The sequence below is a fragment of the Borostomias antarcticus genome (genome assembly GCF_949987555.1).
Source record: "Borostomias antarcticus genome assembly, chromosome: 1".
In the NCBI taxonomy this organism is placed as follows: Eukaryota; Metazoa; Chordata; class Actinopteri; order Stomiiformes; family Stomiidae; genus Borostomias; species Borostomias antarcticus.
Genome location: NC_140234.1, coordinates 4,793,742 through 4,818,724, shown reverse-complemented (window position 1 = coordinate 4,818,724; position 24,983 = coordinate 4,793,742). Strand labels below are relative to the sequence as shown.

The window sequence follows — 24,983 nt, the reverse complement described above, 5'->3', positions numbered from 1 at the left end:
CCCCTTTATTTATTTGAGGTCTTATATGAATGTCCAGTGCTGACCATGTTCCTCCTTGTTTTAAAAAGGCGCCGTCTCCTCTTGTTCTTTAGTCCTGGACCAGGGCTACTTGTTCTTTCCTTTCCATTCATTTCAATATGAGGTGTGACCGCAAGACTGACGACCACTTCATCCAGACAATACGTAGGCTAAATGGTTCCCAAGTGTGAATGTCTGCTCTCCAACTTCAGCGCTATTGAAAAGATGAATTCCTCCTCATTCTCACTAGAAGTGCTAACGGGCTAAATCACCAGCAACTGAAACTGACTTCTTAGGTACCTGGATGTGGAGGAGAAAAGTACCTGGATGTGGAGGAGAAAAGTACCTGGATGTGGAGGAGAAAAGAAGGGGTCAGAGTTCAAGGACTATGCAAACACCTTCCCAGTCCAGTCCGCCTCCCCCTGCTGTTGGCTGTAGCCCTGGTTCTGGACCCGGACTCGGAACTGAATATTATTTGAAGTGTCTACTTTTTGGGGGGAACCTGTAAACACGTGAATACATTAAGCTCTTTCAACGTTATCCGCTTGGCTGTTTTTGCGTGTCTCTTGTTATTGTTTCCAAATTGATATTGAAATTCCTGTTTGTGAAATGAACACAGTGTTAGTGTAGGCTTATAGGTGTAAAAAAAAAAAATCATAAGCCTCTGGATCCGTCTATTACTCTAGAACGCAGCTCCGGAATTTAAAGCACCAAAACAGCTGTGGCCGTATCCCGAGGCCTCCGGGTTCCAGCTTCATTTTGGCCAAAGTTCAAACAAACAAACAGGTCTTTTTTTGGTTAAAAAACACAGAAAAACGCAGTAGTGTAACCCAGGCCTGAGAAACCAGGTCCATTCCAACTTCCAAGACAGGTCTTTCTCTTTCAGTTTTATTGTCACTTTCAGTAGAGGCCCTGGTACGGTACATACATGTTAAAATTTTTGGCTGGGAAGCTTCATCATTAAAACCATTTGACCATTTAAAGAGCATTAAACTATAATTAAAATCAGTAATTACTAAAAACAGTGATATAATTAAATGATAGAAATACATAGTAATCGATATAAACAGTAGGGATAAGAGAGATAAATACATAGTAATCAATATAAACAGTAGGGATAAGAGAGATAAATACATAGTTATCAATATAAACAGTAGGGATAAGAGAGATAAATACATAGTAATCACTATAAACAGTAAGGATAAGAGAGATAAATACATAGTAATCAATATAAACAGTAGGGATAAGAGAGATAAATACATAGTAATCAATATAAACAGTAGGGATAAGAGAGATAAATACATAGTAATCAATATAAACAGTAGGGATAAGAGAGATAAATACATAGTAATCAATATAAACAGTAGGGATAAGAGAGATAAATACATAGTAATCAATATAAACAGTAGGGATAAGAGATAAATACATAGTAATCAATATAAACAGTAGAGATAAGAGAGATAAATACATAGTAATCAATATAAACAGTAGGGATAAGAGAGATAAATACATAGTAATCAATATTAACAGTAGGGATAAGAGATAAATACATAGTAATCAATATAAACAGTAGAGATAAGAGAGATACATACATAGTAATCAATATTAACAGTAGAGATAAGAGAGAGAAGCTACACTTTCCTTTCATTTAGCAGTCTAATTGCCTGAGGGAAAAACTGTTCCTTAGCCTGCTGGTGCGAGCTTCGGGGGTCTTGTAGCCCTTTACTCTTTGGGAGCGCAGGGGTGGGTGGGGTCTTTGATGATCCTGAGGGATTTGTTGTGGCAGCGCTGGGTGTAGAGGTCTTCTAGACTGGGCAGTTCACACACAGTGATTTTTTCATCCGTGTGAACCACCCTCCTCCTCAGCGCCTTGTGGTCCCTGTCGGTGCAGCTGCTCCTCAGTAGGCTCTCTATTGTGCCTCTGTAGAAGTCCCTGATCATTTGGGGTCCCAGGCTGAATTTCTTCAGGCGCCTGAGGCCATATAGGCGCTGTTGGGCCTTTTTGACGACTGCGGTTATGTGGCAGTCCCAAGTCAGGTCCTCCTGGATGTTCACCCCCAGGTATTTGAAGGTGTCCACCCTCTCCACTACAGAGCCACTGATGGTAACTGGTGGGAGGACATCCTTCTTCTTCCTGTAGTCAACAATGACCTCCTTGGTCTTGGAGACATTGGACATTCTCCAACTCCCTTCTCCTTCATCTATCCCTTCTTCCATAGGTGGTGGTGGACCTGAGAGGAGAGAAAGAAGGAATGAAAAAGAGAAAGAGTCGGGGGGGGGGGGGGGCAGGTTTGTGTGGAGACTCATGTACTGTTCTTTATGTGTAGTTGTAAAGTATGTCTAGTTGCCCTTCAGAGATGTCAAATAGCTAACGTTAGAGGAATCATCAGTGTAACTGCTTTAGCCACTGACCGCTACCATTAATGTTATGGAAGCTGCAGCTAGTTGTTGTGAGCTCATGAGCTAACTGGCTATCCTGGTCTTATTGTGCTGGATTAGCATTGGAAGCATTGGAACTGATGTGTGCAGGCGACAAGACCCATCTTTATTTATCAGACATGTCATTTCATGTCATTTCAATTCACAGCTATTTCAGTAGCATGACTAGCTTCCGTCCTACCAGTCCTGAACAGAAACAAGCCAGTCACACACACAAGCCAGGCTGGATCTGGCCTAGTTTTTCAAAGGCCTCTGGATCTGCCTATTAAACTAGAACGCATCTTCGGATTTCAAGCACCAAAACATAGCCCCGGCTGTATCCCGATGCCTCCGGGTTCGAGCCTCATTTTGGCCTCGGTAGTGTAACTGCTTGGTGCAAACTGGGGTGAAAACGCAAAAAAACGCAGTGTAATCCAGACCTAAGGCTATGGGTTCTCTCCTGTATGAACACACTGGTGTGTCTTTAAATTTCCTGACCTAGTGAAGTTCTTGCCACACTGGTCACAGTGGTATGGCTTCTCTCCTATATGAACACGCTGGTGTGTCTTTAAATTTCCTGACGTAGTGAAGTTCTTCCCACACTGGTCACAGTGGTATGGCTTCTCTCCTGTATGAACACGCTGGTGTGATTTCAAGTTGTCTAATTTAGTGAAGTTCTTCCCACACTGGTCACAGTGGTATGGCTTCTCTCCTGTATGAACACGCTGGTGTGTCTTCAACTCTCCTGGCGTAGTGAAGTTCTTCCCACACTGGTCACAGTGGTATGGCTTCTCTCCTATATGAACACGCTGGTGTGTCTTTAAATTTCCTGACGTAGTGAAGTTCTTCCCACACTGGTCACAGTGGTATGGCTTCTCTCCTGTATGAACACGCTGGTGTGATTTCAAGTTGTCTAATTGAGTGAAGTTCTTCCCACACTGGTCACAGTGGTATGGCTTCTCTCCTGTATGAACACGCTGGTGTGTCTTCAACTCTCCTGGCGTAGTGAAGTTCTTCCCACACTGGTCACAGTGGTATGGCTTCTCTCCTGTATGAACACGCTGGTGTCTCTTTAAGTGTGTTGACCTACTGAAGTTCTTCCCACACTGGTCACAGTGGTATGGCTTCTCTCCTGTATGAACACTCTGGTGTGACTTTAAGTCTCCTGACTGAAAGAAGTTCTTCCCGCACTGGTCACAGTGGTATGGCCTCTCATCTGTATGAACACGCTGGTGTACCTTTAACTCTCCTGACGTAGTGAAGTTCTTCCCACACTGGTCACAGTGGTATGGCTTCTCTCCTGTATGAACACGCTGGTGTACCTTTAACTCTCCTGACGTAGTGAAGTTCTTCCCACACTGGTCACAGTGGTATGGCTTCTCTCCTGTATGAATACGCTGGTGTGTCTTTAAGCTTGTTGACCTACTGAAGTTCTTCCCACATTGGTCACAGTGGTATGGCTTCTCTCCTGTATGAACACTCTGGTGTGACTTTAACTCTCCTGACGTAGTGAAGTTCTTCCCACACTGGTCACAGTGGTATGGCTTCTCTCCTGTATGAACACGCTGGTGTACCTTTAACTCTCCTGACGTAGTGAAGTTCTTCCCACACTGGTCACAGTGGTATGGCTTCTCTCCTGTATGAACATGCTGGTGTGTCTTTAAGTGTCCTGCTTGAATGAAGTTCTTCCCACACTGGTCACAGTGGTACGGTCTTGGCTTGTCTGTGTCTGTCTGTCTCTGGGTGGGAGCTGGGGTGAGGGGGGTGTTGGAGGTGGTGATAGGGAGTGATTGAGAGGAGACAGATGAGGAGAGAGTCTCTGGTCTGATCTCTCCGCTCCTCAGCAGAGAGACGTAGAGGCTGTCATGGCTCCTCTTGAGGTGCTTGTGGAGGTAGATCTGGGAGGTGTAGGCGAATGGGCACTCAGAGCAGGAGAACACCTGAGTCTGGGACAAGTCTGACATCACTCCTGGGAGAGTGAAAGAGAGACAAACATTAAAAAGGATTCTCACACCTGTAGTACAAGATCAAATACTGTATAGAGTGATTATATGTAGCTAGTCGGGGGAACACAACGACACCACAACTTCAGATTGAGGTCAGGAGAGAGAAAGATATGCAAGAGGTTCCTCTGGCTGAGAGAGAGTGAGGGAGAGTGACAGAGGAGAGAGAGAGAGAGGAGTGAAAAAAAGAAAAGAGGAGAGAGAGAAGAGAAAACAAGCATGAATACGTTGAAGACCATGGCATTAGCTAACTCAGCTAGAATAAGCTAGCCAGCACTCATTAACGTTAGTCAAGCTACCATGCTCCATGGCAACTAACAGCCTTCCATTCTGATCATAGCTAGTGTGCCTGGCTAACATCGGCAATTTGTGTGCCGCCCAACAGCGATTTGCACAGGCGCCGTTGCTGTTCGTGACGTAGCGTCCCGTTTCGTTGCATCCATGAGTGTCCTGAATTTCTCGTTGTATGAACAGGTCTTGTCTGCTGGCTGGCATCATGGGAAAAAGACAGAGGAGAGGAGAGAGGGAAGGATGGTAGAGGAGAGCTACTTGGACAGCGGTTACTATTATGACCAGCAGACCTCTGGTTCTTTCAGCTTTAAGGAAAGAGGTGGATGAGAGAGAGATGGAGGAGAAGACAGAGGGAAGAAGAGTTGAGGACAGATACCTCTAGCGGTGCTCTTTTTGTCCCAGAAGTAGTCGAAGGAGATGCTCTTGTATCTGTACTCCTGTCCGTACCAGACCAGCAGCTCCTCCCCGACAGCCAGCAGCCGACAGCAGCGAAACAGGATCCCTCCACGGTACTGAAACGCTACCAGGTTCTGCTCTTCCTCAGTACGGGCACAGTTCACATACCTGGGGGAGAGAGGGGGGTGGGTTCATAAGAACAAACAGGTGAGGGAGGGAGTGACGGGAGGAAGGAAGGATGAAGGAAGAGAGGGAGGGAGAAAACAAAGTGGGTGAGATGTAGGGACTGACTGTATGGAGGGAGAGAAACATTCAAGACTGGAGAGATGGTTTATCTGAAGTGAGAGAGAGGAGGGGTGTAGATAGAGACCAATGTACTCGGTTCCTCACCTCATCCAGTTGGAGTGCGTCTCTCTTTTGGCATCGATGTACTCGTCATCACAGTTTCTGATCTTGATCTGAGAACACAGAGACGTCTTCAATTTAATTCCTTCATCAAACATTATTTCATGAGGATCATCAGAACACCTGTTCACACACACACACACACACACACACACACACACACACCACCCTCATACCCACCACCCAGGAGTACACACACACACACACACACACACACACACACACACACACACACACACACACACACACCGCCCTCATACCCACCACCCAGGAGTACACACACACACACACACACACCGCCCTCATACCCACCACCCAGGAGTACACACACACACACACACACCGCCCTCATACCCACCACCCAGGAGTACACACACACACACACACACACACCGCCCTCATACCCACCACCCAGGAGTACACACACACACACACACACACACACACACACACACACACACACACACACACACACACACACACACACACACACACACACACACACACCGCCCTCATACCCACCACCCAGGAGTATCCGCTCTTGATGGCCTCCTCCTTCTCCATCACCTCCCCCTCGTAGGGGCCGTAGTGGGTTCCCTTGGCAACCGCCTCCCCACAGTTGAAGACTCCCAGCCCCACCCCGGGTATCCGTGACCTCTTGACCTCCAGGCCGTGTGGGAGGGTCAGTCTGGCCCGGTCAGACCCCCCCAGGACCACCGGGGTGTCCGGTATGAAGAGGGGGGGTCCGTGGAGCTCACACTCCTCCAGGAAGAAAGACTCACACTCCTCACAGTCTGGAGAGGACAGGAGAGGGGGAGGAGAGACGTAGTGCATTAGAGAGAGAGAAAGAGAGAGGTAGAGATGGAGAGAGAAAAGGAGGTTAGAGAGAGAGAGAGAGAGAGAGAGAGAGAGTGTGTGAGTGTGTGAGTGAGTGAGTGAGTGAGTGAGTGAGTGAGTGAGTGAGTGAGTGAGTGAGTGAGTGAGTGAGTGAGTGAGTGAGTGAGTGAGTGTGTGTGTGACTAAAGCCGGGTTGACAGCTAAAAGGAGACAGTAGTTCCAGAATGTCTGTGCCGTCGTTGAACAGCAGTTCTAGAATGTTCAAAGTTCCAATTTGGCAAAACTGAACTGTGAACCTACGAGAGAGAGAGAGACTGAGGAGAGAGATACAGAGAGAGAGACTGAGGAGAGAGATACAGAGAGAGAGAGACTGAGGAGAGAGATACAGAGAGAGAGACTGAGGAGAGAGATAACCAGAGAGAGACTGAGGAGAGATATAACCAGAGAGAGAGAGACTGAGGAGAGAGATACAGAGAGAGAGAGACTGAGGAGAGAGATAACCAGAGAGAGAGACTGAGGAGAGAGATAAACAGAGAGAGAGACTGAGGAGAGAGATAACCAGAGAGAGAGAGACTGAGGAGAGAGATAACCAGAGAGAGAGAGACTGAGGAGAGAGATAACCAGAGAGAGAGACTGAGGAGAGAGATAAACAGAGAGAGAGAGACTGAGGAGAGAGATAACCAGAGAGAGAGACTGAGGAGAGAGATAAACAGAGAGAGAGACCGAGGAGAGAAATGAACAGAGAGAGAGACTAAGGATTGGTAAACAGAGAGAGAGAGAGAAAGACAGAAAAGAGAGAGCAGCTCTCTTACAGAGGTAGTGGTCATCTTCTGGCTCCTTCTGCTCAGTGTCGTTGACTCTGGCTCTGTCTCTCAGGTTCCTCGCTCTGCGGTATAGGTTCACCTCTGACCTCTGGTTCACCTCTGACCTCTGCTTCACCTCTGACACATCTGACACACACACGCGCGCACACACACGCACACACACACACACAAACACACAGAGAGACAGACACACGTTACATGGGGTTAACATGCCACACACACAGGGTTTTCATGTCACTCAGTGAAACTGACAAGAGTACACTCACACACCCCACTAACACTAACAGTATAACGCTGCAACTTGGGGAGATGCGTAGAAAACAACACAGAAACACCTTTGAGAGGACAGGGATCCCAGGCCGACACCGTCAGCATAACATTACACTACAGTAGTGACTACTACTACAGTACTATTACCAAACAATAGCCTCCTACTATAGTACTACTCTACTAGTACTACTTGTACTCTGTATGCGTACGTTGAGAGGGTGTCTCCAGATGAGGGGTCCACTCCACCCAGTCACTGAGCCCAGGAAGGGGGGGCAGGTCCGCCATCTTGGATCCACCTCGATGCATGAAGGCTGGGGCTGTCGACTTCAGACCTGCAACACACAGGGAGGAGAGGGAGGGGGAGGAGAGAGAGATGGGGAGGAGAGAGAGAGAGATGGAGGAGGAGAGAGAGATGGAGGAGGAGAGAGATGGAGGAGGAGAGAGAGATGGAGGAGGAGAGAGATGGAAGAGGAGAGATGGAGGAGAGAGATGGAAGAGGAGAGAGATGGAGGAGAGAGATGGAGGAGGAGAGAGATGGAGGAGAGAGAGAGATGGAGGAGGAGAGAGAGATGGAGGAGGAGAGAGAGATGGAGGAGGAGAGAGAGATGGAGGAGGAGAGAGAGATGGAGGAGGAGAGAGATGGAGGAGAGGGAGGGGGAGGAGAGGGAGGGGGAGGAGAGAGAGATGGAGGAGGAGAGAGATGGGGAGGAGAGAGATGGAGGAGGAGAGAGATGGAGGAGGAGAGAGATGGAGGAGGAGAGAGAGATGGAGGAGAGAGAGATGGAGGAGGAGAGAGAGATGGAGGAGGAGAGAGAGATGGAGGAGGAGAGAGAGATGGGGAGGAGAGAGGGATGGGGAGGAGAGATGGAGGAGAGAGAGATGGGGAGGAGAGAGATGGGGAGGAGAGAGATGGAGGAGGAGAGAGATGGAGGAGGAAAGAGAGGAGGAGGAGAGAGAGATGGAGGAGGAGAGAGAGATGGGGAGGAGAGAGGGATGGGGAGGAGAGAGATGGAGGAGAGAGAGATGGGGAGGAGAGAGATGGGGAGGAGAGAGATAGAGGAGAGAGATGGAGGAGGAGAGAGATGGAGGAGGAAAGAGAGGAGGAGGAGAGAGAGATGGAGGAGGAGAGAGATGGAGGAGGAAAGAGAGGAGGAGGAGAGAGAGGTGGAGGAGGAGAGAGAGATGGAGGAGGAGAGAGATGGGGAGGAGAGAGATGGGGAGGAGAGGGAGGGGGAGGAGAGAGAGATGGAGGAGGAGAGAGATGAAGGAGAGAGAGATGGAGGAGGAGAGAGAGATGGGGAGGAGAGAGAGATGGGGAGGAGAGAGAGATGGAGGAGGAGAGAGAGATGGGGAGGAGAGAGAGATGGAGGAGGAGAGAGATGGGGAGGAGAGAGAGATAGGGAGGAGAGAGATGGGGAGGACAGTGTTGTGGAAAACTATATTTTTTAGATATTCTTTTGAAATGTGTCCATCTACCAGTGCAGCCTTGAGTCGGACACTCATTTGTCCTTCTTTTGAGGTCATCCCTACACAGTACTTGAGGTCTAACAAATGATTGGATGAAAGCAGAGTCAACTAGCTAAACGGTATTTCATTGGTTAAATAAAGGTATCATTATTATCCATGTGCTTGTTTCCACCACGTGATGGGAAGCACAGCCCCAGACCTGGTGCAGGGCGCTCTACTATTCAGGGCTAGAAGCCTCATACCGCCCTGCCAGGGACCAGTCATTGAGCCCATATCTGTACTCACTCTGTCAGCAGTAGCATGTCTACAGATACTAGTATTTCGTTAGTCACCGAAGGGAAGAACGTTCTGGAAAGGTGAAAGCCTTTTCTCCAAGGTGGCTACACGTGCAGCCCCTCACATTTTATACTGTATAAAACACACTGTATTGCACTTCAATAGCACATATCCACAGATATATCCACTCACCTGACTTCACCACCCTGATCACATGACCTCTCTCCAAGATAGAGTCACAGCCTTTGAGATCACGTGATCAGGGTGAAGCCAGGCTAGTGGACATCAGTGGATGTGTTCTAGTCCAACAGAGGTCATCAGGTGCTGGACTTTGCTATCTGAGGTAGGAGGTGCTGGCGTTTTTCAGCAGGCAGATTGCTTTTTGGCACTTGAAGCAATTAGTCTGCTGGCCGGTGGGTGAGGAGCAGTTATTCTACAGACAGCAGTCTCCTCCTCCCGGTGATGGATAGACTGGGTCTCTGATATGATGCCTGTTCCTCTCTGGTCTGCTGAGTCCCTCGGTCTCCTCCCTGTCTGGTCTCTCTCTGGTCTCTCTCTGGTCTGCTGAGTCCCCAGGTCTCCTCCCTGTCTGGTCTCTCTCTGGTCTCTCTCTGGTCTGCTGAGTCCCTCGGTCTCCTCCCTGTCTGGTCTCTCTCTGGTCTGCTGAGTCCCCAGGTCTCCTCCCTGTCTGGTCTCTCTCTGGTCTGCTGAGTCCCCAGGTCTCCTCCCTGTCTGGTCTCCTCCCTGTCTGGTCTCTCTCTGGTCTGCTGAGTCCCCAGGTCTCCTCCCTGTCTGGTCTCCCTGTCTGGTCTCTCTCTGGTCTGCTGAGTACCTAGGTCTCCACCCTGTCTGGTCTCCCTGTCTGGTCTCTCTCTGGTCTGAGTCCCCAGGTCTCCTCCCTGTCTGGTCTCTCTCTGGTCTCTCTCTGGTCTGCTGAGTCCCCAGGTCTCCTCCCTGTCTGGTCTCCCTGTCTGGTCTCTCTCTGGTCTGCTGAGTCCCTCGGTCTCCTCCCTGTCTGGTCTCCCTGTCTGGTCTCTCTCTGGTCTGAGTCCCCAGGTCTCCTCCCTGTCTGGTCTCTCTCTGGTCTCTCTCTGGTCTGAGTCCCCAGGTCTCCTCCCTGTCTGGTCTCTCTCTGGTCTCTCTCTGGTCTGAGTCCCAGGTCTCCTCCCTGTCTGGTCTCTCTCTGGTCTCTCTCTGGTCTGAGTCCCCAGGTCTCCTCCCTGTCTGGTCTCCCTGTCTGGTCTCTCTCTGGTCTGCTGAGTCCCCAGGTCTCCTCCCTGTCTGGTCTCTCTCTGGTCTCTCTCTGGTCTGAGTCCCAGGTCTCCTCCCTGTCTGGTCTCTCTCTGGTCTGAGTCCCCAGGTCTCCTCCCTGTCTGGTCTCTCTCTGGTCTCTCTCTGGTCTGAGTCCCAGGTCTCCTCCCTGTCTGGTCTCTCTCTGGTCTGAGTCCCCAGGTCTCCTCCCTGTCTGGTCTCTCTCTGGTCTCTCTCTGGTCTGAGTCCCAGGTCTCCTCCCTGTCTGGTCTCTCTCTGGTCTCTCTCTGGTCTGAGTCCCAGGTCTCCTCCCTGTCTGGTCTCTCTCTGGTCTCTCTCTGGTCTGAGTCCCAGGTCTCCTCCCTGTCTAGTACACAGCAGAGCTCAGACAGGTCTGGCACACTTGACCTGTTGCAGGTTATGAGATCAAATCAATTACCATTACAGTTAGATCAACTTTAATAATCCCCAGGGGGCATTACAGCAGCAAGAACAACAGAGAAGATAAGAACAGATCAATGATTAAACATATAGGCTACATAAGAAATAGTGCATTACAACAACAAATAAACAGCAACAATAATAGTACCCTAAAATAGTCAAAACAAAATGACTACCTTTTTCAAGACATTCCCATCTTGATAAAAAAAAAAAAAACATTCTTTAACTCATTGGAGAGAAGCATAACATTGTTGATCTGGAATAATACAATTAGCAAGAGTGCCCTTCTGAGACCTGAACAACCTTTTGGACTAGCCCTTCCTAACTTGATGTATTATTACTGGACATGTAGTATTAAGATGATGTTACTGGACTGTAGGAGACCTACCTGGTAAACCTGAGGCCTGGGTGTGAATGGAGTCGGTCACTACGGTCAAGCAGTCGCAGGATGGACAGAGACGATGAGCTTTTATCACTTTATTCTGAGTGGAAAACACAATAAAACACTGGTCTTCCACGAGTCTGCAATTCCTCTGGGGCTCCTGCAGTCAAGCGCTACTGCTCTGCTTTCTCTCTCCAACATCAGGATCAGTTGTTTACAGAAAGAACACATTTCCTTCAAACATCACAAACACATTATTTTGAACAATAACGAAGCTACCGCTACTGCTCTGCTTTCTCAGAACTTACAGAGAGCACATGGATGAATTTAGAAATCTGAGAAAATCTATTTACATATTTGAAGCAACATACCTGAGTGGAAAGCACACAAAAAATAAAACACTTGTCTTCCAGATGTCTGCAATTCCTGTGGAAAAATAAAAAGACCCATTTTCCCATGCGGCCTCGTCTGAGCAGCAACCAGAACGCGGGATGCAACGCTGCCAGCCAGGAAACACAAACGTGCTATAAACTTACAATCCAGTGGACAAAACTTCATCATCAGAAATCATCAGTGTGTAGCAAAACAAATAGTAGCTATGCAATGCATCAGTGTTCCTAACCTAAATTACGGGGTTTTCCACACAGATAATAAAATACAAGGATCATTTTTACACGACGCACACAGGCCTTCCTCATGCAGCCAAGCCTACTACGGCAACTCCACAGGGACAAAACACACTCGTAGACCTGCAGTACACCATAACTCCAAAGGGGGCTCCACAACAACTAACACTGCTAGGGCTGCTCAATTACAGCTAAACTCACATAACCAATAGTATATTTCTAACTCTGTTACACAGGTTATATGCCTGTCTGTTTAATCTAGGATCTGTAATATGTGCCCCTTCTCTCCCCTCTCTAAACCATCTTAGCTCTAGCCCAGTGCTCTATCACTCACACACAATCTTGTTGCAAGAAGTCATTTCAAGATGCACAAAACATCGGTGCACTCCCCCATCCTCCCCCTCTCTCTGGTTGTACCTTTGGGGGTTTGTCCTCAAACGGTACGTAGGGTAGGGGAGGGTAGGGTAGGGCAGGTTAGGGTATGTAGGGTAGGGCAGGTTAGGGTACGTAGGGTAGGGGAGGGTAGGGTAGGGCAGGTTAGGGTATGTAGGGTAGGGTAGAGTAGGGTAGGGCAGGTAAGGGTATGTAGGGTAGGGTAGGGTAGGGCAGGTAAGGGTATGTAGGGTAGGGTAGGGCAGGTTAGGGTATGTAGGGTAGGGTAGGGCAGGTTAGGGTACGTAGGGTAGGGGAGGGTAGGGTAGGGCAGGTTAGGGTATGTAGGGTAGGGTAGAGTAGGGTAGGGCAGGTAAGGGTATGTAGGGTAGGGTAGGGTAGGGCAGGTAAGGGTATGTAGGGTAGGGTAGGGCAGGTTAGGGTATGTAGGGTAGGGGAGTGTAGGGTAGGGGAGTGTAGGGTAGGGTAGGGTAGGGTAGGGCAGGTTAGGGTATGTAGGGTAGGGTAGGGTAGGGTAGGGTAGGGTAGGGCAGGTTAGGGTATGTAGGGTAGGGTAGGGGAGGGTAGGGTAGGGCAGGTTAGGGTATGTAGGGTAGGGTAGGGTAGGGTAGGGTAGGGTAGGGTAGGGCAGGTTAGGGTATGTAGAGTAGGGTAGGGGAGGGTAGGGTAGGGCAGGTTAGGGTATGTAGGGTAGGGTAGGGTATGTAGGGTAGGGGAGGGTAGGGTAGGGCAGGTTAGGGTAGGGTAGGGTAGGGTAGGGTAGGGTAGGGTAGGGTAGGGGAGGGTAGGGTAGGGCAGGTTAGGGTATGTAGGGTAGGGTAGGGCAGGTTAGGGTACGTAGGGTAGGGTAGGGTAGGGTAGGGCAGGTTAGGGTATGTAGGGTAGGGTAGGGGAGAGTAGGGTACATCTATTTATAATCTGTATGTTGATGGTAAGTTTGGATCGTTGGACCTTGGAGAGGAAGTGACTGGAGATCAATGGGAGGCAGTGGTTGACTGAACACATCTCCTCCCTTGAGCCAGGCACAACTTAAATGACTACTTTGGTATTTAGCACCATAATCCCTGTTATTTACGATCATACACAACGGCCCATATATAAATGTTGACGAACTGTGCACTCTTGAGATATTAGTGCTCAGTGCTCATGTCACAGCTAAGTACCCCATGGATCTCGGTGGCATATACTATGTCACTTCCTTCATTTTAGATTCCTTGCCATCAAAGCGGAGGTCAGGGGAGCGTAGCCAATGAAAAGGATGGGGGCGGGGCTTAGGAGGCAGAGGAGGGAAGGGCGGGGCTAAAGGAGGTAAACAGAAGTCCAACGTCAGTCCCAACCTCTTACCGTTTAGAATGAACACATGAGCTTTGAACTTCCATTTAAAATGTTAGAAATAAATGAAAATGGAGAAGGAACACCTCTAGAGACAGATAGATAGACAGACAGACAGACAGACAGACAGACAGACAGACAGACAGACAGACAGACAGATAGATAGATAGATAGATAGATAGATAGATAGATAGATAGATAGATACATAGATAGATAGTTTGGCATTTCAGCAGTGTGAAATCACAGCAAAAGGTTGGAAATCCCCAGCAGGCAACGGCAAAGAACAGTGTGCTGCTCCAACAGACTGGTAGAACATCCTCAGCAGCCTGCTACACACATCAAAGACCAGAGCCTCCTGAGGAAGAACAGTCTGCTCTGTCCTTTCCTGTAGAGGCCTCAGTGTTGTCAGTCCAGTCCAGTGTGTTGTTCAGGTGCACTCCCAGGAACTCTTGGAGTTCTCTTGGATGGTAATGGGGGCTGGAGGCCTCCTCTTGTGCTCTCATGCTGCGCTTCTTGCTTATATGACCCTCAGAAACGAGCAGGCAAGGCAACATGCAAGATGAAGGGGCGGCCATCATGGCCTGTCTGCACAATGTCTACAGGCTGGTTTTGCAGCTGGTCATCAGTCTGAATAAACATTCACCTAAACTTCATCTGTCCCTGACTTAACTTGATGGAGGTTTGCTCAGGAGAACAGAGCTTCTCAGTGTTTATGAGCATTGAGAAAACACTCAGAGTCTTTGGGACAATGGACTGATGGGGAGGACTTTTCCACTGAGTGACTTCACCATGTAGATTGCCAAGGAAGCTGTTCAATGTGAAAAATCAACATGAATTGGTTTAGAGTTTTAGAATCTCAGTGTTATGGTCCTGGCCATTTGCCCCCTGCTCACGGCCTGGACTCTTACCCCTGGACCCTGAGCTCCAGTGCCCCCGGAAGTTGGAAGGTCTATGAACACCAACCATATACCTGCATGACTCTCCCTGGGAGCAATGGAAGAGGCATGCAGAGACACTGAGGGGTCAGTCCAGGGTTGGATACTGAGGGGGGGTCAGTCCAGGGTTGGATACTGAGGGGGGGTCAGTCCAGGGTTGGATACTGAGGGGGGGTCAGTCCAGGGTTGGATACTGAGGGGGGGTCAGTCCAGGGTTGGATACTGAGGGGGGGTCAGTCCAGGGTTGGATACTGAGGGGGGGTCAGTCCAGGGTTGGATACTGAGGCGTTCCCCGTTGTCTAGCCAGGGATGACATTGCTTGTGATGTGGATGAGGTGATGTCAGACCCTGACAGAAGGCGGGATCCAGAAACCATCCACCTCATCACTTACAATTCTATCTTTTGTTTACCACTGCAATCTAATTATTTGTTGCCAAGATTGTATTGATTACTGTACTGTAATTCTACTTTTCTTTATTGTAAAAACCTGCAATGGTATGAGCCCTATATGTTTTTTTCTGGGGCGGCTGTAGCTCAGTTGGTAGAGCCGGTCGTTCAGTGATCGAAGGGTCAGTGGTTCGAATCCCAGCTCAGACTGTCCACATGTCGAAGTGTCCTTGAGCAAGACACCTAACCCCAAAATTGCTCCCAATGAGCAGGTTAGTACCTTGCATGGCAGCTACTGCCATTGGTGGGTGAATGAGAGGCCATTGTAAAGCGCTTTGAGTGCCACTAAGGTGGAAAAGCGCTATATAAGTGCCGTCCATTTACCATCATTTACCATATTTCTGAAGCCTCTCTATTTTGATGCTGATTGAAATGTGAGTAGATGTACTGGAACAATCTTTAACAGAAGCCTGTGTGAGAACATTAAAAAGGTTTACTAAGTACTAAAGACGCCAGTGTTTGTATAAAGTACATCAGTTTTGTTGCTGGTTTGAAAGAATATTTCAACTGGTGCATGTGTGAATCATTTTGTAGCAAAAATGCCACTTTATTGGGTTTTGATTTTCATTTTGACATAGAAGTGAGATGCTTCCCAAGTGTTTTCTTATGGCTTGTGTCGAGTTTTAACACAATGACAACCCCCCATACACACAAATGAACACTCTACAATACCTCTCTCAGGTTATAAAATGTTTATTTAAAAAGGTTTATAAAAAACAAGCAACATTCGGAAAAGTCATGGGTTTAAAATGCAGCTGTCCAGCCATCCAACCAACGTCAACACTCACCAACAAATATTTCACCAACATTTACATCCCAGTTTTTGTTTCATGTGTGGTGCGCATTCCTTGCATTTAAAATAATCTCAAATCCAAAAAGATAGCCTACTTATTCCAATTTCTGATTGTAATCTCAATTTGTGCTGCTGTGATGACAATATTATAGCCTATTATTACTACTGTTCACATTATTTATCCATGTATGTTTTAAGAGATGAATGGTTGTAAACCCTGAACATTTCTATGTTGCCACCACAAGAGGCAGTGGTCCCATCACACCAAAATAATTACACTATGACATCTCACAATTTGAAGTTCCTCGGTAGTGCAGTGGATAAAGTGTCTGACTTCCATGAGGGAGATCAGGGGTTCAAGGCCCCAGTGGGGAAGATTTTGGGAAACAAAACCCACACCCTACGTTTATTTTCGGCCTTTCCTGTTTTGCAGCTGAATTAACTGTGTCAAACTGATTGCAGAAACTGGGTGACAAATCAAGTGACCAATTAAAAGTCCCATTGATGTACTAGACTTGTGCTTATTGTTGTGTTTCTCTGTGTGTGCAACTCTGTTTTGTTTTCTGCTCCTCCAACTACCGGTGGAATGGTGGTGGAGCAATAGCGGTATCTATTACGGATTACTAGTGGACCGCTGTCCCTGACGCTAATAATCCACCAGAGGTCCGCTGCCCATTCGATGAGCAAATGGCCAGGAATCCACCAGCTCGTCCATCGGGGAACTGCTGTAGGTCCGCTAGCCTTGTGTTATCTGGGTTTATCCCTTACCTTTGTCCAGAAACAGAAGTTGAACCAATTGCAGCAAAATAGCTAACGTTAGAGGAATCATCAGTGTAACTGCTTTAGCCACTGACTGCTACCATTAATGTTATGGAAGCTGCTGCTAGTTGTTGTGAGCTCATGAGCTAACTGGCTATCCTGGTCTTATTGTGCTGGATTAGCATTGGAAGCATTGGAACTGATGTGTCCAGGCGACAAGACCTTTCTTAATTTATCAGACATTATTTCAAGTCATTTCCATTCACAGCTATTTCAGTGGCATGACTAGCTTCCGTCCTACCAGTCCTGAACAGAAACAAGCCAGTCACACACATAAGCCAGGCTGGACCTGGCCTAGTTTTTCCAAAGGTCTCTGGATCTGCCTATTAAACTAGAACGCATCTCCAGATTTCAAGCACCAAGACGTAGCCCCGGCTTGATGCCTCCGGGTTAGAGCCTCATTTTGGCCTCGGTAGAGTAACTGCTAGGCGCAAACGGAGGAGAAAATACTGTGTTATCCCAGGCTAAGGTTATGGCTATGGGTTCTCTCCTGTATGAACACGCTGGTGTGTATTTAAGTTTCCTGAGTGTCTGAAGTTCTTCCCACACTGGTCACAGTGGTATGGCTTCTCTCCTGTATGAACACGCTGGTGTGACTTTAAGTGTTCTAATAGACTGAAGTTCTTCCCACACTGGTCACAGTGGTATGGCCTCTCTCCTGTATGAATACGCTGGTGTCTCTTCAACTGTCCTGACGTAGTGAAGTTCTTCCCACACTGATCACAGTGGTATGGCTTCTCTCCTGTATGAACACGCTGGTGTGAATTTAAGTTGTTTAACTGAGTAAAGTTCTTCCCAGACTGGTCACAGTGGTATGGCTTCTCTCCTGTATGAACACGCTGGTGTATCTTTAAATTTCCTGACTCAGTGAAGTTCTTCCCACACTGGTAACAGTGGTATGGCTTCTCTCCTGTATGAACACGCTGGTGTATCTTTAAGTGTGTTGACCTACTGAAGTTCTTCCCACATTGGTCACAGTGGTATGGCTTCTCTCCTGTATGAACACGCTGGTGTGTCTTTAAGTCTCCTGACTGAATGAAGTTCTTCCCGCACTGGTCACAGTGGTATGGCCTCTCATCTGTATGAATACGCTGGTGTGTCTTCAACACTAATGATGTAGTGAAGTTCTTCCCACACTGGTCACAGTGGTATGGCTTCTCTCCTGTATGAACACGCTGGTGTCTCTTTAAATTTCCTGACTCAGTGAAGTTTTTCCCACACTGGTCACAGTGGTACGGTCTTGGCTTGTCTGTGTGTCTCTGTCTCTGGGCGGGAGCTGGGGTGAGGGGGGTGTTGGAGGTGGTGATAGGGAGTGATTGAGAGGAGACAGATGAGGAGAGAGTCTCCGGTCTGATCTCTCCGCTCCTCAGCAGAGAGACGTAGAGGTTGTCATGGCTCCTCTTGAGGTGCTTGTGGAGGTAGATCTGGGAGGTGAAGGCGAATGGGCACTCAGAGCAGGAGAACACCTGAGTCTGGGACAAGTCTGACATCACTCCTGGGAGAGTGAAAGAGAGACAAACATTAAAAAGGATTCTCACACCTGTAGTACAAGATCAAATACTGTATAGAGTGATTATATGTAGCTAGTGGGGGCGAAACATAACGACACCACAACTTCAGATTCAGGACAGGAGAGAGAAAGATATGCAAGAGGTTCCTCTGGCTGAGAGAGAGTGAGGGAGAGTGACAGAGGAGAGAGAGAGAGAGGAGAGAGAGAGAGGAGTGAAAAAAAGAAAAGAGGAGAGAGAGAGAAGAGAAAACAAGCCTGAATACGTTGAAGCCCATGGCATTAGCTAACTCAGCTAGAATAAGCTAGCCAGCACTCATTAACGTTAGTCAAGCTACCATGCTCCATGGCAACTAACAGCCTTCCATTCGGATCATAGCTAGTGTGCCTGGCTAACATCGGTCATTTGTGTGCTGCACAACAGCGATTTGCACAGGCGCCGTTGCTGTTCGTGACGTAGCGTCCCGTTTCGTTGCATCCATGAGTGTCCTGAATTTCTCGTTGTATGAACAGGTCTTGGCTGCTGGCTGGCATCATGGAAAAAAGACAGGAGAGGAGAGAGGGAAGGATGGTAGAGGAGAGCTACTTGGACAGCGGTTACTATTATGACCAGCAGACCTCTGGTTCTTTCAGCTTTAAGGAAAGAGGTGGATGAGAGAGAGATGGAGGAGAAGACAAAGGGAAGAAGAGTTGAGGACAGATACCTCTAGCGGTGCTCTTTTTGTCCCAGAAGTAGTCGAAGGAGATGCTCTTGTATCTGTACTCCTGTCCGTACCAGACCAGCAGCTCCTCCCCGACAGCCAGCAGCCGACTGCAGCGAAACAGGATCCCTCCACGGTACTGAAACGCTACCAGGTTCTGCTCTTCCTCAGTACGGGCACAGTTCACATACCTGGGGGACAGAGGGGGTGGGTTCATAAGAACAAACAGGTGAGGGAGGGAGAGACGGGAGGAAGGAAGGATGAAGGAAGAGAGGGAGGGAGAAAACAAAGTGGGTGAGATGTAGGGACTGACTGTATGGAGGGAGAGAAACATTCAAGACTGGAGAGATGGTTTATCTGAAGTGAGAGAGAGGAGGGGTGTAGAGAGAGACCAATGTACTCGGCTCCTCACCTCATCCAGTTGGAGTGCGTCTCTCTTTTGGCATCGATGTACTCGTCATCACAGTTTCTGCTCTTGATCTGAGAACACAGAGACGTCTTCAATTTAATTCCTTCATCAAACATTATTTCATGAGGATCATCAGAACACCTGTTCACTCACACACACACACACACACACACACACACACACACACACACACACACACACACACACACACACACACACACACACACACACACACACACCACCCTCATACCCACCACCCAGGAGTAAACACACACACACACACACACACACACACACACCACCCTCATACCCACCACACACACACACACACACACACACACACACACACCGCCCTCATACCCACCACCCAGGAGTACACACACACACACACACACCGCCCTCATACCCACCACCCAGGAGTACACACACACACACACACACACACACACACACACACACACACACAACCACCCTCATACCCACCACCCAGGAGAACACACACACACACACACACACACACACACACACACACACACACACACACACACAGCCCTCATACCCACCACCCAGGAGTACACACACACACACACACACACCGCCCTCATACCCACCACCCAGGAGTATCCGCTCTTGATGGCCTCCTCCTTCTCCATCACCTCCCCCTCGTAGGGGCCGTAGTGGGTTCCCTTGGCAACCGCCTCCCCACAGTTGAAGACTCCCAGCCCCACCCCGGGTATCCGTGACCTCTTGACCTCCAGGCCGTGTGGGAGGGTCAGTCTGGCCCGGTCAGACCCCCCCAGGACCACCGGGGTGTCCGGTATGAAGAGGGGGGGTCCGTGGAGCTCACACTCCTCCAGGAAGAAAGACTCACACTCCTCACAGTCTGGAGAGGACAGGAGAGGGGGAGGAGAGACGTAGTGCATTAGAGAGAGAGAAAGAGAGAGGTAGAGATGGAGAGAGAAAAGGAGGTTAGAGAGAGAGTGTGAGTGAGTGAGTGTGAGTGAGTGAGTGAGTGAGTGTGAGTGAGTGAGTGAGTGAGTGAGTGAGTGAGTGAGTGAGTGAGTGAGTGAGTGAGTGAGTGAGTGAGTGAGTGAGTGTGTGTGTGACTAAAGCCGGGTTGACAGCTAAAAGGAGACAGTAGTTCCAGAATGTCTGTGCCGTCGTTGAACAGCAGTTCTAGAATGTTCAAAGTTCCAATTTGGCAAAACTGAACTGTGAACCTACGAGAGAGAGAGAGACTGAGGAGAGAGATACAGAGAGAGAGACTGAGGAGAGAGAACCAGAGAGAGACTGAGGAGAGAGATACAGAGAGAGAGACTGAGGAGAGAGATAACCAGAGAGAGAGACTGAGGAGAGAGATAACCAGAGAGAGAGAGACTGAGGAGAGAGATAACCAGAGAGAGAGAGACTGAGGAGAGAGACAAACAGAGAGAGACTGATGAGAGATAAACAGAGAGAGAGAGACTGAGGAGAGAGATAACCAGAGAGAGAGAGACTGAGGAGAGAGATAAACAGAGAGAGAGAGACTGAGGAGAGAGATAACCAGAGAGAGAGAGACTGAGGAGAGAGATAACCAGAGAGAGAGAGACTGAGGAGAGAGATAAGCAGAGAGAGAGACTAAGGATTGGTAAACAGAGAGAAATAGAGAAAGACAGAAAAGAGAGAGCAGCTCTCTTACAGAGGTAGTGGTCATCTTCTGGCTCCTTCTGCTCAGTGTCGTTGACTCTGGCTCTGTCTCTCAGGTTCCTCGCTCTGCGGTATAGGTTCACCTCTGACCTCTGTTTCACCTCTGACCTCTGCTTCACCTCTAACACATCTGACACACACACGCGCGCACACACACACACGCACACACACACACAAACACACACACAGAGACAGACACACGTTACATGGGGTTAACATGCCACACACACAGGGTTTTCATGTCACTCAGTGAAACTGACAAGAGTACACTCACACACCCCACTAACACTAACAGTATAACGCTGCAACTTGGGGAGATGCGTAGAAAACAACACAGAAACACCTTTGAGAGGACAGGGATCCTAGGCCGACACTGTCAGCATAACATTACACTACAGTAGTGACTACTACTACAGTACTATTACCACACAATAGCCTCCTACTATAGTACTACTCTACTAGTACTACTTGTACTCTGTATGCGTACGTTGAGAGGGTGTCTCCAGATGAGGGGTCCACTCCACCCAGTCACTGAGCCCAGGAAGGGGGGGCAGGTCCGCCATCTTGGATCCACCTCGATGCATGAAGACTGGGGCTGTCGACTTCAGACCTGCAACACACAGGGAGGAGAGAGAGGAGGAGAGAGAGATGGAGGAGGAGAGAGATGGAGGAGGAAAGAGAGATGGAGGAGAGAGAGAGATGGAGGAGGAGAGATGGGGGAGGAGAGATGGAGGAGGAGAGATGGAGGAGAGAGAGATGGAGGAGGAAAGAGATGGGGAGGGGAGAGAGATGGAGGAGGAGAGAGATGGAGGAGGAGAGAGATGGGGAGGAGAGAGATGGAGGAGAGAGAGATGGAAGAGGAGAGAGAGATGGAGGAGAGAGAGATGGAAGAGGAGAGATGGAAGAGGAGAGATGGAGGAGAGAGATGGAGGAGAGAGATGGAAGAGAGAGATGGAGGAGGAGAGAGATGGAGGAGGAGAGAGAGATGGAGGAGGAGAGAGATGGAGGAGAGAGATGGAGGAGGAGAGAGAGAGAGATAGAGGAGGAGAGAGAGATGGAGGAGAGAGATGGAGGAGGAGAGAGAGATGGAGGAGGAGAGAGAGATGGAGGAGGAGAGAGATGGAGGAGAGAGAGATGGAAGAGGAGAGAGAGATGGAGAGAGAGATGGAGGAGGAGAGAGAGAGAGATAGAGGAGGAGAGAGAGATGGAGGAGGAGAGAGAGATGGAGGAGAGAGATGGAGGAGGAGAGAGAGATGGAGGAGGAGAGAGATGGAGGAGAGAGAGATGGAGGAGGAGAGAGAGAGAGATGGAGGAGGAGAGAGAGATGGAGGAGGAGAGAGAGATGGAGGAGAGATGGAGGAGGAGAGAGAGATGGAGGAGAGAGAGGTGGAGGAGGAGAGATGAGGAGGAGAGATGGAGGAGAGATGGGGAGGAGAGAGAGGGGGAGGAGAGAGAGATGGGGAGGAGAGAGATGGAGGAGAGAGAGATGGAAGAGGAGAGAGAGATGGGGAGGAGAGAGAGATGGAGGAGAGAGAGATGGAGGAGGAGAGAGAGATGGAAGAGGAGAGAGAGATGGGGAGGAGAGAGATGGGGAGGACAGTGTTGTGGAAAACTATATATTTTAGATATTCTTTTGAAATGTGTCCATCTACCAGTGCAGCCTTGAGTCGGACACTCATGTGTCCTTCTTTTGAGGTCATCCCTACACAGTACTTGAGGTCTAACAAATGATTGGACGAAAGCAGTCAACTAGCTAAACGGTATTTCATTGGTTAAATAAAGGTATCATTATTATCCATGTGCTTGTTTCCACCACGTGATGGGAAGCACAGCCCCAGACCTGGTGCAGGGCGCTCTACTATTCAGGGCTAGAAGCCTCATACCGCCCTGCCAGGGACCAGTCATTGAGCCCATATCTGTACTCACTCTGTCAGCAGTAGCATGTCTACAGATACTAGTATTTCGTTAGTCACCGAAGGGAAGAACGTTCTGGAAAGGTGAAAGCCTTTTCTCCAAGGTGGCTACACGTGCAGCCCCTCACACTTTATACTGTATAAAACGCACTGTATTGCACTTCAATAGCACATATCCACAGATATATCCACTCACCTGACTTCACCACCCTGATCACATGACCTCTCTCCAAGATAGAGTCACAGCCTTTGAGATCACGTGATCAGGGTGAAGCCAGGCTAGTGGACATCAGTGGATGTGTTCTAGTCCAACAGAGGTCATCAGGTGCTGGACTTTGCTATCTGAGGTAGGAGGTGCTGGCGTTTTTCAGCAGGCAGATTGCTTTTTGGCACTTGTAGCAATTAGTCTGCTGGCCGGTGGGTGAGGAGCAGTTATTCTACAGACAGCAGTCTCCTCCTCCCGGTGATGGATAGACTGGGTCTCTGATATGATGCCTGTTCCTCTCTGGTCTGCTGAGTCCCCAGGTCTCCTCCCTGTCTGGTCTCTCTCTGGTCTCTCTCTGGTCTGCTGAGTCCCCAGGTCTCCTCCCTGTCTGGTCTCTCTCTGGTCTGAGTCCCCAGGTCTCCTCCCTGTCTGGTCTCTCTCTGGTCTCTCTCTGGTCTGAGTCCCAGGTCTCCTCCCTGTCTGGTCTCCCTGTCTGGTCTCTCTCTGGTCTGAGTCCCCAGGTCTCCTCCCTGTCTGGTCTCTCTCTGGTCTCTCTCTGGTCTGAGTGCCCAGGTCTCCTCCCTGTCTGGTCTCTCTCTGGTCTGCTGAGTGCCCAGGTCTCCTCCCTGTCTGGTCTCTCTCTGGTCTGCTGAGTCCCCAGGTCTCCTCCCTGTCTGGTCTCTCTCTGGTCTGCTGAGTCCCCAGGTCTCCTCCCTGTCTGGTCTCTCTCTGGTCTCTCTCTGGTCTGAGTCCCAGGTCTCCTCCCTGTCTGGTCTCCCTGTCTGGTCTCTCTCTGGTCTGAGTCCCCAGGTCTCCTCCCTGTCTGGTCTCTCTCTGGTCTCTCTCTGGTCTGAGTGCCCAGGTCTCCTCCCTGTCTGGTCTCTCTCTGGTCTGCTGAGTCCCCAGGTCTCCTCCCTGTCTGGTCTCTCTCTGGTCTGCTGAGTCCCTCGGTCTCCTCCCTGTCTGGTCTCTCTCTGGTCTCTCTCTGGTCTGAGTCCCCAGGTCTCCTCCCTGTCTGGTCTCTCTCTGGTCTCTCTCTGGTCTGAGTCCCAGGTCTCCTCCCTGTCTGGTCTCTCTCTGGTCTCTCTCTGGTCTGAGTCCCCAGGTCTCCTCCCTGTCTGGTCTCCCTGTCTGGTCTCTCTCTGGTCTGAGTCCCAGGTCTCCTCCCTGTCTGGTCTCTCTCTGGTCTCTCTCTGGTCTGAGTCCCCAGGTCTCCTCCCTGTCTGGTCTCTCTCTGGTCTCTCTCTGGTCTGAGTCCCAGGTCTCCTCCCTGTCTGGTCTCTCTCTGGTCTGAGTCCCCAGGTCTCCTCCCTGTCTGGTCTCTCTCTGGTCTCTCTCTGGTCTGAGTCCCAGGTCTCCTCCCTGTCTAGTACACAGCAGAGCTCAGACAGGTCTGGCACACTTGACCTGTTGCAGGTTATGAGATCAAATCAATTACCATTACAGTTAGATCAACTTTAATAATCCCCAGGGGGCATTACAGCAGCAAGAACAACAGAGAAGATAAGAACAGATCAATGATTAAACATATAGGCTACATAAGAAATAGGGCATTACAACAACAAATAAACAGCAACAATAATAGTACCCTAAAATAGTCAAAACAAAATGACTACCTTTTTCAAGACATTCCCATCTTGATTAAAAAAACAACATTCTTTAACTCATTGGAGAGAAGCAAAACATTGTTGATCTGGAATAATACAATTAGCAAGAGTGCCCTTCAGAGACCTGAACAACTTTCTGGCCTGGCCCTTCCTAACTTGATGTATTATTACTGGACATGTAGTATTAAGATGATGTTACTGGACTGTAGGAGACCTACCTGGTAAACCTGAGGCCTGGGTGTGAATGGAGTCGGTCACTACGGTCAAGCAGTCGCAGGATGGACTGAGACGATGAGCTTTTATCACTTTATTCTGAGTGGAACACACAA

At 49.0% G+C, this 24,983-nt stretch overlaps 1 protein-coding gene across 1 annotated transcript; it reads right to left on the bottom strand.

Moving 5' to 3' along the window:
- Positions 1 to 1,740: 1,740 nt before the first annotated feature.
- On the bottom strand, positions 1,741 to 24,983 carry LOC311316103 (uncharacterized protein; the record flags this gene model as incomplete). The annotated part of the gene is made up of 14 exons (XM_084446871.1): positions 24,873 to 24,983; positions 21,417 to 21,539; positions 20,922 to 21,059; positions 19,855 to 20,126; positions 19,247 to 19,314; positions 18,838 to 18,944; positions 17,736 to 18,121; positions 11,286 to 11,379; positions 7,672 to 7,794; positions 7,181 to 7,318; positions 6,050 to 6,325; positions 5,107 to 5,265; positions 4,046 to 4,405; positions 1,741 to 2,249 (listed from the first exon to the last, which is right to left on the bottom strand). The coding sequence occupies exons 2-14, from the start codon at positions 21,511 to 21,513 to the stop codon at positions 1,741 to 1,743; spliced, it is 2,727 nt and encodes a 908-aa protein (XP_084302997.1). The 5' UTR covers positions 21,514 to 21,539; positions 24,873 to 24,983.